The sequence below is a fragment of the Anoplopoma fimbria genome, chromosome 12 (assembly GCF_027596085.1).
Source record: "Anoplopoma fimbria isolate UVic2021 breed Golden Eagle Sablefish chromosome 12, Afim_UVic_2022, whole genome shotgun sequence".
NCBI lineage: Eukaryota > Metazoa > Chordata > Actinopteri > Perciformes > Anoplopomatidae > Anoplopoma > Anoplopoma fimbria.
Window position 1 is genome coordinate 9,883,878 of NC_072460.1, and position 15,238 is coordinate 9,899,115.

The window sequence follows — 15,238 nt, forward strand, 5'->3', positions numbered from 1 at the left end:
GAATGCATATAATGTACATTCACAAGGTTTTATATTTTAAGAAAGTACACATGAGGATATATATATTTTTTTAATTTACTTTTTTAACTTATTTGACATTCCTGCATCAAAATACAATTGCTGTGACTTGGTGATACTATCACCAGCGGATTAAGGGCTTGCTAGCTTTTAGACGAAGGTCACTGAACGCACATTTGCTGTTTCTGGTCCATTTACTAGAGAAAAATGTGCGTGCCAACAACAAGACTGAGTCTGAGACCTGGTCATTTCAATGCATTGATAGTACAAATCACACACATTCAGCTTTGAAGTGGGCACATTTCTAAGCAACTTTCACTGCAATAAGATGAATAAAGACACGTAGTGACCAGCGCTGACCTGTGCTTCAACATATTCTATTCTTCTGGAGTCTTAGTATGAAAGCTGCACAAGTATATAAAAAGCCTTGATTGATGCGAGTATGTGGCAAAGTTAAATGTCACAATGTAATGCAAATGTATGTATGTATATGTCTGTGGTGCAACCTGCCTCTGAAAGGATTCCAAAAGAAGAAGAGAGAAGAAGAAAACATCAAGAACATTTAGAAAAGGCTCAGAGGAGGGAATTTGTCTGATGTTTTAGTGCAACAAAATGTTGCTCACAGACACACACCGACACAAACTCACATGTACCTGCACACTGCACACTTTTAGGAACAAGTAATGTCTCATTTGATGGCTGTTCAAATTAGGTATTAAATCTAGACCTCTTGAAATTCACTTTTTGACTTTTCGACCTTTGAGTTCCACTTGCCAGCAGTCTTCTTTAATGAAGCAGTTTGAGAGTGACGGATGGCTGATAATCGGCCTGCTGCTCTGCTCACTTTGTCAATATCAACCTCTCAGTGGTCTTTAATGGAAAAGCCAGAGGACAGAGGCACACAAGCACACAGGGAACCCCTTTGTTTATGAATGTTGCAGCACATTTTCACATTTTTAATGATTCAAATCTGATCTTTTGGACAACAACACAAACAATATCCACGTTTTGCATCCTTGCATAGTTAAATAATACAATCACATAAAATAAAAATAAAAAGTCGAACTAGCAACTAACAGCAGTCGTGTCTGAGCATTTCTGAGTGGCTATTTCTGAAGTGTGTAAATTACAGTGGAGGGGCCTGGATATTGCTGCTGGAGGCAATTTGAGTGCCATTCTCCCAATGCCTATAAGAGGGCTTCGGTGGGGGCAGGTGTTTTGGAAAGTGTCAGCGCATGAGAAAAAATGGAAGTGCTCAGCAGAGACCTCTTCACACATGCACCCACACCCACACATACACTATCACATGCTCTCTTTCCATATTGTTCTTTTGTTCATTTCTGTCTCTTTATCCTCCCCCTTCGCTATATGATTTTCTCTCATTAAACAAAATACATTCGAAGGCAATAATATGTCCTTAGGCGATCTCTCCCCTCTTCCTTCTCCTCACAGTGCTTTTCACCTTACCCCCTCCCAGTTTTTCTCTCTCCTTCTGTCTCTCTTCCCTCATATTCCTATTTTTTCTCGGTGCCCTGTTTGACTTCTTGACTGACCCTCCTATTTAAACCTGCCCACATGCCAAGCTTCACCCAGCCAGTGATATCATTGCCAGTTAATGTGCAGAAGCAGCACCTGCCTCTATAATGATATAGTGCTCACTGCTAATGTTTGTTTCCCCTCTCCTTCCATGTCTCTCTCGCTTTTACTGCAGACCTTGGATGAATTTGCTGATGACACAACCGCTCAGTTCCCTGTTCTCATTCGGCAGAAACTTGTGGTGATATACAGTACGTGGCCTTGGCCATTGCAGGGGTTGTTTGGTGTGTGTGTGTGTGCATGCGTTTTTTCCTGAGTCTGCACAGCACCCAGGAAACAATCACAGATCCAATGCAGCAGCTGGTTTAGCTGAAGGAGAGTGTGTGTGTGTGTGTGTCCACGTTCAAACATGTTCATTTAAAAAGGTGCATATAACTAACCTCATCAAAAAAGAAAAACCAAACCATTACAAGTATTTGACAAGAGTATCAAGTAAAATGTACTTAAAATATCAATAGTGCTTATTATGCATGGATGGTCCCATTCATATTATTGGAATATAACTGATTAACTGACATGTTATTACAAAAACTTTATACAGCATTGGGTAATCTATTGGTTTGATCTAAAACAATGCAAATTTTGTGTATAATGTAATGTATAAATAATCAGATTATGGAAATAATTAATTAAAATACAACAAATTGTACTTGAGTAGAGTACTTGAGTACTGAGTTCAAACCTGTTTTTCATACGTATGTGGAAGAATACCAATCTGCAAAAAGTCTGCAACACTGTTCCCTCTTTTTCGAACGACTTGTGAGCACATTCAGTATCATCACGACATTGACAGACGCTAACGGGAGAGAGGAGAGATCTGGCAGCCAAATACACCCCTAAGCAGGACATTCTAATGAGGAAAGGGCCCCTGGGGCTCCTTGGGTGACACTAGAGATCCATACTGGAGCTGGCAGCCTTACAGGATCCGCAGTCCAAGAGATGTGTTTGTACTGGAGCCATCGATAGCTACTTTGATCCTCTCTACAAGACTCTAACTCCTTCAAAGTAGCTTTTGTCATGAAAAGGCTGGAACATTTAAACAGACTAGAGATAAACGACTGTAACTGTGTTTGTTTGGAGAGCTGATGATGCCTCCATGAGACCCGTCTGACCACCCAGCCAGATAGAGGCCGTTTCTCAATACCAAGTATGGTCAAGTGTGGACTTGCAAACTTGCAAGTTCAGACTTGGATAGTTCGACTCGGGAGTACAAACTCCCGAGGATGGGAGGACGCAGTACGGTCATTTTGCAATTGGAACAGCAGCGAACTTGATGACGTCACCAACGTCACGACGTCACCAACTCAGCTCGTCGGTCCCGCCTACTCCGGTTATCTTCAGTCATATATATTGACAATAAAACGAAATATGATATAAAACACAACCCTGCCTTTTTTCGTTTTCATTTAGAAAATATTAAAATATTAATATGTATATATTTTGTGTTACATCTGCAACCACAACCACAGAGACACCGGAGCCAGCGGCACATCTGGAGAGGCCTTGCCGAGATAAGGCTGCTGTCAGCGGGCTACATGAGCATCACCGCCCGGTCTCCTCTCTGGTCCTCTCATATCTCCGACAAACGTCGGCGCTTTTTTCAAACAGGCTCTATCTTGATAAATTGACCGCATATTTTAAGTCTTAACAACTACATTCTCGCTTAAAAAAATGTTAAAACTAAATTCCGTTACACAACAACAGCAGTATTTAGACAATGATAACTGACAGTTGTGAGCCGTCTCCGCCACTGTCGTCTCTTGTTTGCTGGTGAAATGCATTCTGGGATACTTGGCTGTCCAAAGTCCACACAAGTCTCCTCCGTTGCATCCCCGATATAATGGGCGGAGCAAGGACACTTCCGGGTATTTGGACCGTACTTGGCTGAATGCGAACTTGTGTATTGGAACAGTACTTGGGCCGCGCTAGATGACGTTTCACAAGTTCAGGAGGACACAAGTACAGAGAAGTTCACTTATTGAGAAACGGCCAGAGTCTAGCTTAAAAGTGTATAGGCTGCTTTCTGGGGAAGCTTCATGTGAGTGAACAAAAACAGCAGATGACTATGGAGCTTGATAGTATTCACTGTTGACGGAGACATTTTGTTGCATCACTTTACAGGAGGACTGGAAGGTATGAATGCATTCAAAGTAAAACTATTAATAATTCAGATTGTCCTCATGAGAAACTTGAGAACGTCTCTACTAGCTGTAAGTCAGGACATACTGTGAGTATACAGGTCAACTCACGGAATTTAAATGTTTTCTGATGAATTTGCAATCTCTATTGTACAAAATGTAAACAGCTGGTGGAAGATTATAATGTAGTTGTAGGAGAGTTGACCCAAAACCATGATAAAATGTGGTTGCAAATGGACAAGTCAAACAAATTTGAGAGTTATGAAAAGCAAAGATGAAAATCCTCTTTACTGGAAAATTATGTTTAACAGCTTTGAATTGTGGTCGTTTCTTACATCAGTAACCTTTACTTGTTAAGTAAATTGTTATTCAGTAATCATAGGATAAAGTTTAAACTTCTTAAATGTCTAAATTGGTAAAATATCAAATACAAATTTGAATTAATTCTTTAATAAAATGTAAATAAATAGTTTATAAATGCAATTACTACTAACATTTCGACATGTTTAACTAGTTATATTATACTTACTGACACCATATTGGGTTGTTACATTCTTCTTACAATTAGAATTTATGTATTTAAATATAAACATAGAACATTTTTAGACCTGGACTTTTATTTACTCATCGTATCATCACTGTACATACAGCAGTTAGTTAGAATTTCTGCCCTGCTTGTCCATCCAAGAATGCAAAGGCCAAAATCTCAAGAATACAAACTGCATATTTAACATAAACAAACAGTTGTCCGTGATTGTTGTGTCCCTGGTTTTAAACTAACGTGCTAACAGACTGAATTAAGAAGTAGCTTTTGTCTGATTAGTAACACAAGACTCGCTGAGTTCATTAGCAGCCAGATGCAACCTGGATCGCAGGCAGTCCTAGTTAGCCGGAATAACATGTCTACTGGATACTCGTAACAGTGCAGGCAGCAAATGCTGAGAAGGGAGAGGAATTGATGCAAAGGTGGTACTTTTAGCCCTTCTTGCTCTCATGTATTACGTCTTTTCAACTAGAAATGTCTGTTTATGTGCTGTATCAAAGGTAGAAGAAGTACTCAGATCTTGGACTTAGATATAAATAGAAATACCATACATTTGAATTACTCTAGTACAAGTAAAGGTCCTGAGTTCAAAATGTTACATAAGTAAAATTACAGAACAGTATTACTAGCAAAATTTACTTAAAGTATCAAAAGTAAAAGTAATCTTTAGGCAGAATGGGTCATTTAACAATGTTATATTATTATAGTGTGGTGCATTTTAACGTTGTAGTTCATCAATGTGGAACAAATTTGATTTAGTAGAATAGTACTGCATCATTTCATAGAAGCATATCATATATTTTAAGGTATAAAGTATCAAACAAATGAGGTGGAGTAAAACATTCAGTATTTCCCTCAGAAATGTAGTGGATTAGAAGTATAAAGTTGCATAAAATGAAAATACTAAAGCAAAGTACAAGTAAGTCAAAATTGAACTAAAAAGTACTTGAGTCAATGTACTAAGTTGCATTCCACCACTGGTATATACTGTAAAATTGCATGTACATTCTTCAATGCATATACTTTATATGCCCCATCATCCTCCCATAGTTGCACTGCGGGAAACAAACCTTTAAGTCAACTAGCTTAGGTTGAACAGAACAGTTCAGGTCTTACCTTTGTCCAGTGAAGCGTCCGGAGAGTTGAAGTCCATTAGACTGCTGATTTCAGTCTTGTAGCAGAGGTCAGTGGCCGGCGGCTTCTGCCTCGGTGGGAAGAGGGATCTGTGAGAGAAAAAAAAAAGAAAAACACGGTTAACTCAACAGACAACATATGAAGTCATTTAGAAAGATAACAAAGAACCCAAGCGTGTGTACAAGATCATGTGAGAATACTATCATTCAATAGGTACAGAGAGAAAGACATTCTGAAATATATCTCACCCAGATTACTGTTCATTTGTGTTTCCGTGTGTGAATTATGTTTGTTGAAGCTGGAGCTTAAACATTTTTTTTCTCACAACAATATAAAATCACAATAGCGTAAAGGAAAATAGCAAAAAGGCCTGTGTAACACACATCCCTTTCAATAAACACACAAAATTTACTTTTTCTCCCCACTCCTTAACTCCACAGTAGCTCACCATTCATCAACACAGCTTCTGTCTCTGAGGAGAGCTGAACACCCCGCTGCAGTAAAAGCATACAAGCTGAAACGCATGCAGGCGCACAAACACAGTCACTACTTTAGGAGACTGCTGCATATAAATATTAGCATTTTTATGACCAAAGTGAGATTTGATTTCGGGTGAGGTTCAGTGGTTTCTAATGTAATGTTGTCCAGCCTCACCAGTGGCACGTAACGAATGCATATTGAATGCATTGCTCCAGGTCAGCTCTCATAAAAGTTTGTGCTAAAATTACTCTTGCACTTGAACATTTGCAGTCCACTTCTGCCGTCCTCCCATCCCAGCCATGCCCACAGATGATTTTATTCCAAACTAAAATTCACAAAAGGTCACAAGTGTCACTTCTTGAAGAAGACTCACTGGCTGGTGGAAATTCAGATATTGCTTTGCTCAAACAAACAGTCAAATTCACAATCCAGCAAACTACATCTGTTCCACTTCACTCTTCAATCTCTGCTCCTCTCGTCTCCTCATCCTCATCCTTTTCCTGCTCATTCTGCCATAAGTGTACCATCCAACAACTAAGACGCTGTTACTGGTTGAATTATTTACCATTATTGAGATCAAATGTATCTCGGTGAAGGGCTCAAAATCCTGTGTTAGTGCTGCCTTTATGGCGAGATGAATCTTCATGATGGTCGAGATGGACCTCATAGGGCTACAAAAACAGCCTGGCAGTCCCTCCACACCTTAAGTGATTCCTAAGAGTGTATGAGGGCTGTTTTTATTGAACTGTACATAACATTTCGCCACCCCAACTGCAAATCTATAATTTTTCTAACTTGCCCGTGGTTCAGCCTTTGGCCACAGGAACACAGTTGTCAGTTTTTTGAATAATGTTGAAATTCACAGTGCATACTTATCTGCTAGCTTCAAGCCGCTGCTGCCCAATAGCCTTATGAAAATGTTTTATCATCCCTGCATCGTACCCTTGACAGGCCCTCAGCAACACTTAGAAACGTATCCAGGGGAAAAAGTGAGCGTGGTGAAATAAATGCCAAGGAATAAGTAAGTCATGATGGTTGCTTGATGGGGAGGGAGAGGAAAAGCAGATATGGAGGAGAGCAGAGGAATGTGCTAAAGAGTGAGCTCAGGTATGACTTGACATTTTGTTTACTCTATATACAAGGAAATTAAGTTGAAACTAAAATATTAAGACCTACACGTTACTTGATGCATTTTCTGTCTTCACCAAATATTTAGGTGAAGACAGAAAAATTAACCTTTATTGATCCCCAGAGGAATATGTTTGTTGCAGAAGTACAAGGACAGAAATAGATACAGGTAAGTATAGAAAGTGACAAAAAACAACAACAAGAGGTATATAAACTAAAATGAGAATAGAAAAAAAAGAGCATTTGGACAAAAAATGACATGGTAAAGTGAAAGTGGTGTGATTAATAGCAGCAGAGATGAAAACACCTGACTAATATATAATATGATTAAGTAATGATACTTTGTGTATGTGCGTATTAATAGAATGGAATATAACACAAGAGTCCATGTAACATAATAATGTATATTATGGTTCATAATGTGTCATTGTATCAATGTAACAAAAAAGTGATATTGCAACTGACACAATAACATTTTTGCAAGCAATCACTGCCCGTTATAAAGGAATTGGCTGATCATTTAATAACAGTTTTGCATGCAATTTAATTGCGAGAGAAATGTCCCACGAATGACGGCATCAAAGACCAAAACAATCCAAATCATAATGTGGATACATTAAGGGAACATTTATGGACTCAACATTATGGAGAGATAGATGTCTTTCTTCACTCCAGCCCTATTTTGCATATTTAAGCTGTTAAAATTGTTTTTTCACACTAAAATCTTAAAATACAATGAGAAGCAAGAAAGCATTATCTCTTTCTGAGCTGCAAATCATTTTTGATGATTTTTGTTTTTTTAGGACTTACAGAGAGAGGTTAGAGGTCAGGCTGCTGTTCTTATTATTGTTTCAGCTTCTAGACCTTGTAGTGTACAGTGATGGCATTTTTTTTTTTTAGCTACATTGAGTTATCAAGCAGGTAATTGTAATGTTATCTGGGTCATTGTCCAAGCCTCTGAATGTATCTCCTTTTCAACACACTGAATATTCAGGTCTGGTAAGGTCCAATAGCCTCAAATCATCTTTTAGTCTTCATCTCTGTTCACTAAAGTCAGAGAAACACTACCGACAGCGACACACAGCGTAGATAGACAGACGGTGGGTGGGAGAAAAAGACTGGATGAGATATAAGAGTCTGGTATTATAGAGAAATTGTAGAAACAATCAAAAACAATCTCTTGTGTGGCTTTGGCTCTCTGCATTTACTACCTGCTACACTGCACCTTGAATGACAGTGAAGCTTTCTATAAACCTTGTTGTATAAATCCTGTTTGGGGTGAACTATTAAGGATTTGCGATAAGAGCATCATTACCTCTCTCTGCTTCCATCTCTGTTCTTTTGTGTTTCACATGCCGGCAGGAATATTATCTGACAAAGACACATGCTCACCTCTCAAATCACTGCAAGTGTGGATGTCTGCCACACAGTTTCAGTTTGGCATAAAATTAGAGGATCACTATGTTCGCGGAACCTAAAACAATGCATACATTTTATTTATTTATACATGGTAATTTAAAATATTAGATGGAAAGATTGTCCATCATTTTACTAATTTCAATAAAATTGCTAAAATACTAAAACTTAAATTCCAGCTTTCTGAAACTCTTATAAGCTGGAACGAAAACAGAAGGCTTGTGCGACATGATTTGATGTTCACATCTCTTCTATCAGCTCTGTCCTCACTGTTTTCTTTCTCTTAACTTGTATTTGGTATTTTGTTTGATATACACAAAAGAAGTGAAGGCATGGGTTGTAATAATGCAAGATATATAGTGTTCACAAAAAGCAATAAACTGAGCAGAATAGTTTTTGGTTTCTTTTAAACACTGATGAGAATGTATCACACTTCCATTATCCTCACAATCAAACTTCTTCATTTCAATTTATCAATAATAAGTAGTTTAACCAACCGAGCACACAACTGAGGGAACAGGTAATTCTGCTGTGATGAAATAAATAATGATTTAGACCCAGAGACTAAAACGACTGTTTTACCGCATCTGGCTTTGCAGTGATGTAATTACCCGTATCACCGTATCACTGTATATCAGTGATTCTCAAATGGGGGTACGTGTACCCTTGGGGGTACGTGAAGGCACTCCAGGGGGTACGTGAGATTTTTTTAAAATATATTTAAAATTAGCATCCATTCAAAAATTCTTTAAAAATAGTTATTTAATAAATATTCAATAAAATATAATTGTAAGTTCATGAACTGAATTCAATGCAACAATGCAATCTTCAGTGTTGACAGTTTAATAAATCAGACACTGATGGCAGAGCGCTGTGTATTACATCTTTTTTTCAACCAAAAATGCTTTGCGCTTGTTAGGGGGTACATGGCTGAAAAAAATATTTCACAGGGGGTACATCACTGAAAAAAGGTTGAGAACCACTGCTGTATATAACAGGGTCTACTTGCACTGGGAAAAAATCTGTAAGACAGTTGCTCTAGACTTAAAACAGCTCCTTCCCTTAGTGAGGACCACTTATGAGAGAGGAGGAGGGTATGATGGAAGCTTTTCATTTTATTTTCTTATTTTCTTTAAATGCTGTCGTACAACACAACATATGAACCGTTTTGGCCAGAACTCTGAACCCATCAGACAAATTAATTCATTATTTAGAGAACTATATTACTAAGGAAGAACATCTCAACGTATAGCAAAAGACGAAAAGAAAACTGGACATTATTCTCTGTGGTCACCCATAATACAACAAACTCACAAAGTTGGAGCAACATTTACTAGAAGAACTGTGTGAGGTTTTCAACACACACACATATTTGGTCTTTGATAGCAAGTTTACTTCTCTCTCTCTCTCTGCTTAGAAAACATATCTTAGGAACTGGATATCAGAGACAAATATTTACAAAAAAATTAATGTTTGCAAGCAAAAAGGCAATGACAAGACGCTGGCTTCTTAAAGAGACTCCTACCCTGAACCAAATCGACATATACTGCATAATGCAGTATGGAGCGTATGATATTTACTCTAGGATAACAGAAAGAGAGGGGAGAAGAGAACTGCACTAAATGGGATACATACGTACAAGAATACAAAGTGTTTGGCAACTGAATCTATAGAGAATGCAATTGTGAAACATTAAAATGAATGTGAATGAAAATGGGCCATTTGTGACAAACAATTCTTCATATTTATTGTGTTAAAAAATAATAAAAAATAAATCAATCTATTGTGTTTACTTGCCTATGAGGCCCTTAGTCTTAGGAGTATTTCTAAAGCACATACAGAGATGATGTCATTTTAGGTTAGATGTTGACCAATAAATTAGACAATATGAGCTTATTGCAAATATACCAGCATCTAGTATGTGTACGCCGATAAGTTATTAGAACAAATAATTGCAGTAAATCAATGCTCAACCAGGTTTGAGGTAATTTACCTGAGTTTGAGTGTTTAATATATGGCCCTCTGTTTTTCTTTGTCCATCAAAACTGTTATGCCAAAGAAGTGTCTCCAGTGACCCTGAGTACCTCACTGTGGATTATGGGAGTCTGATGCTAACCTTTACAATGTTAAACTAAAAATTACATGGAGGACTCAGCCTTTGTCAACAAGGGCCCCCTGTTGTTCCTGTTCTCAGCATGAATGCAGCAAAAAATCCCTTTCAGTGAGAGCTGCATCTCCCAAAATAAACTATTCCCTGAAAATAGAGGCAGACTAGCTCGCAGAGTTCAAACTACAGACTTCAACGTGCATTTTGTGAACAGCTCAGACACTTGCTTGAGGGGATCTATATATTTAGTAGTCGGTCAAAAGGTAGTCAGTGAAGCAGAGGGAAATATTCAGGCGCCTTATGGAGGCTTTGATACCTTTACATAGCAGGAAGAGGAGCCCATGCTCCACTAAGAATAAGAATGATGAGTAAAACCACCAATGGAGATCAAGTTACAGCACTAGAACGCAGTACTCTACATTACCGCAGAGTTCAAGTTCACAGGTGAGTGGAGGTTATTGTAAGGGTAATTCATGCAGTCCCAGCTGTAATGAGCAGAGCTGTGTATGATTATGATGAAACACTCCCCACATTGTACTGCTTTTCTGGTTGAGTGTTGCAGCAGTCAAGGTAAGATCCAGATGAATTACTAGTCTTCATGCTCGGACAGTTCCTTCCATCCCTGTCACCACCCCTCTCCCTTGAGTCCTCTCTTCTTCCTTAGCTGACTGACTCCACCACTCCAACGTCACTTCTCCCTTTTCCCTCCTCATTTTCTATCCCTCCTCTGTCATCATTTAATGGCGTCCTCCAAGCTCCTCACTCTTTTGAGCCCTTCCATATTTTATCTGCTGGCACAGTGCAGGAAAAGACAGTGGCTGGAACAAAAGAAGGCCCTAATGAGTAGTGGAGGTGATTAAGGAATGAATAGGCACTGTTGCAGGCACCTTCACCAAGCCGCCCATGTTCCCCGACTCGGTCTGCAATCTGTAGATAGGCACTGCCTCTCTCTTTTCTTACAACTGCCACCCGCCTTTAATTGCAATGACATTCTCTGGTCCCGAGGCTGCCGGACTTGTGATAAAGCTTGAGTATTCATGCATTTATCATCACCAGCCAGGACGGGCCTTTTTCCCCCACCCTGCATCACCTGCCCCGAGACCCCAATTCAAGGCGCCTTATAAATACCCTGCGGATAAATGGAGCTAAAAGGACCAGGGGTGTGCTCGTGGGGAGCTAGCGCTTTATGTTTAGCCTCCCACGCTAACTATCGCCGATCTCTAGACGACTCGTTGTAAAATTCATATTGCAATGAAAGGCTGCTGAATGTTCTAGGCAGGCCATTCAAAAGAAGGGTGTAAGCTGGGGATGTTATTAGGTGGTGTAAGGACGACTCGGGAGAAAATGAGCTGCAGTCTGAGTCTCTAAACCGAGAAGAAACAGGCTTTTGTTAGTGCGTGAATGTCATTTTTACAGTGGCCATCAGAGGAATGTGCACATCATCACTGTATGTATATATATATATATATATATATATATATATATATATATATATATATATATATATATATATATATATAGATATAGATATATAGATAGATAGAGAGATATATAGATAGAGAGAGAGAGGGAGAGAGAAAAATGGCCCATTTGCTGTGCTCTATGACACACCAGGGACAGGTGCCTGCAACACAACCGCTTTAAAATGGCCTGAGCACGGCCACCTCAACACCATATTTATCCCTGGAATCAAAGCACTTTGGGAAATGGAGAGCTGTGTGACAGCTACTATCAGGAAACTGAACGGTGATAAAAACGTGTGTCCTCTGACAAATTGCTGCATTTATATCTCATATGATAGGTTTTAAATAATATGTGAATTGTTCCATCTCCAGTTTATTCTTATCTTGGCTGATACTCTACAACAGCCTGCTGTAGCTGTGAAGATGTTTGCATTATGTATACAGCAATAACGAGAAAATATGAGTGGCTATGTTAATGACATGAAATGTTAACTGTCAGAAGCTGTAACAGCTGTTGTTATTTCACCCGCCAGCCTTCATGTGTGAAGATTCACTGTGTAAGATGGTTAAAGTTGTGGTGGAGATAAATTAGAATGCACTGTCAATTTTATAGATCAAACATAATCACAGGATAGTTTATTGTTGTAAAAGCTGAAGTCAAGTTTTTGGAACTAATTGTTGTATAAGACTGATTCAAAATTTTGGGAAATACACTTTTTAGTAAAGAGTTAAATGACAAGATCGATACCATTCTCAAATCTGTTAATCCAATAAGTGTATTTCAGAAAGTATTCCTTTAAATCTAGAGTAGTCATTTTGACAAACCATAACACCGTATTATTAATATTCTGACAATATTAGCAAAATGCACCCTGGGACTTGGCATTACACCTCATTAAATAGAAAACAGAGGAAACGCGGATACTTAATAAACTAATTCAAAATGTGCCTTGAGAATGAACATATTTGAATAATCATCACAATTCTATTAACATATGCTCAAAACCTAGATAGGTAAAATTGAAAATAATTCCTCTACAGCACCGCCCAGTTTGTGCAGAATCAATTTAATGAATTATTCAAGTGTAGTATTTCACAAAGGCCCCTGGGCAGCTGTTTTTCTTTCATATCCCCTTGCCTTGTCAAAGTACACCGGTTTTATGTGCGTTGTTTGCAGCTTATCTTTTAGTGCTGCTGAGTGTAATGTTTTATAATATAATAATCTACAAGCATTTCATAACATTTCATCATAAAAGCCACTTAACATGTTTGGCATGAAAATGTAATATTCTACTTTTGTCACTTTAATGGGTTTCTAATTGAGCATCTTGCTTTGGGATACACGTCTCAGAGCAAAGGTTCAGCCAAAAAGAACAAAGTAATTACTTATTATTATGACTTATTGTGTGCTCAAGTTCATGATCAAGTCCAGATTAAATATAAAGTGTTAATGAATACAAGATTTATTTCTGCCTGAAATCAGCCTTTTGTCATTATTTGTAGTTTCTTCATGCACAAGTTTCAGTGAACATTTACATCAATGTTCAGGTTTGTGCTTTTGCTGAATAAATGATATTGGGTGCAGACCCATCCTGTATCACAATATTTCAGAATTCACTTGGAATTAGATTGACAGTCGGCTCCATCCAATGTCTTCCTAGCTAACTGACATATTCCCTTTGGCGTCATTATGTTTTGGCTGTTTTCTCTGAAATGGGGCAACTAACCAAAAATAAATGCTATAATAAAGATGCTTTCTCTCTGATGAGAGGCTATCAGCTGAGGCTCTTCTACGTTCCACCGTCTCTCTTCACTCTGAAACTCCCTAACACCTGACAAATACTCACCTCTGTTTCCTCACCGTCTCTTTCATCCGCTGACTGTTCTCTAACTCCCTCCTGCTCTCCAAAGGATGCCCACTCACACCTCCACCTCCCTTAGTCCATGTCCGTCTCTTCTTCCTCTCTCCATCTTCCTCTCTTATCTATTTTTTTCTACCTCATTCTTCCTCTTTCTTTATGTCTGTTCTTGAAAAAAAAACTTGAGCAGATTACAGGAGGCCATTCCCGTATTGTTTTTTTCTGCCTCTAACACACACACACACAAAAATGTGTTTCAGTGTGTTTATCTACAACATAAACACTCCCTCTGTCTCAGGCAATTTTTAAGGGAATGAGGCCAGCATCAAAAGCCAATATTGAGTGTATAAATATACAATAATATTGACAGTTAACTACCATCCAGACCCAATAACAACACAATATGTGAACAAGACAAGAGCATAAAAGTTGGAAAATTGATGGATTCTGTGACTTAAGTGCCTTTTGTTCATGATGTTTATAGTTATCTGAAACAATGCAGAGTTGGTACAAACCGGGGAATCTTCTACGGCTCCTGAGACTGTTGCTACTGACAACCAAATCTGGGTTTCTGTTTGTGCTTATCCAGCATGCAACATAGTGTCCATTAGTGGCCCATATCTCTGAATTGACTGTGGCGTTTGGAGAAAAAAAAAACACAGTTATATCAGAGAAAATGTAAGTGGTAAGTAGGTCTGAAGAGCAACACGTTCGTTAATCCTGAGATGAGGGAAACTCAGAGTTTTTAGTTTCAGTTATATAGGTAACTTAAACTCTGGGTCTGTTGCCATGGTAACAGAGTGAGTTAGTGAACCTAACCTAACCCTCATCCTAGTAAAGTTTTTCTTAAACAAACCCTGAGATTCTCTCCGTTTCCTCCCTCTTACAGAACCAAAGAAGCTGTTTCCTTTCCTCATACATTTAGTCCATACGGTAGCGCATTAATCAGCCAAGGTTTACTGTCTGTAGAATGTAAGTCCTTCTGGGCGGATATAATATTGTTACTCTACTAGGAAAATCTAAAGTGACTGCATTTTGTTCCCCTTACGTTCAAATATTACACAGAGTCAAGTCACCCCAATGTCCTTCTTTTTGCAAATGGGAGTTTTTGTAAATTTATAATATAACACTGGGACTCTTTGCACACCGTTGATGTCAGCGGTCAGTAATGGAACATATTTACTATAACATTGGAGGCTATTTGTTAATACTTTGAGTGAGCAGGATTGTGGTGCAGCTGTAGAATGTAGTTTGAAAGTGAGTCTAATGGGCTGCGTATAATTAACGTGTGCTTACAGTCGTGCCGCATATGTCTATTGATCTATGTATTTTTTAATTACCAACTATATTTTTCA

The 15,238-nt window shown here is 38.5% G+C and overlaps 1 protein-coding gene across 3 annotated transcripts in view; it reads right to left on the reverse strand.

Moving 5' to 3' along the window:
• LOC129099932 (kazrin-like) overlaps nt 1-15,238 on the reverse strand; it is a 105,426-nt gene that overhangs the window by 40,712 nt on the left and 49,476 nt on the right. For all 3 annotated transcript variants that reach the window (XM_054609381.1, XM_054609383.1, XM_054609380.1), the window contains exon 2: nt 5,413-5,519. In XM_054609381.1, coding sequence (XP_054465356.1) covers nt 5,413-5,449 — 37 coding nt within the window. In that variant the 5' untranslated portion in view covers nt 5,450-5,519. The remainder of the gene's footprint in view (nt 1-5,412; nt 5,520-15,238) is intronic.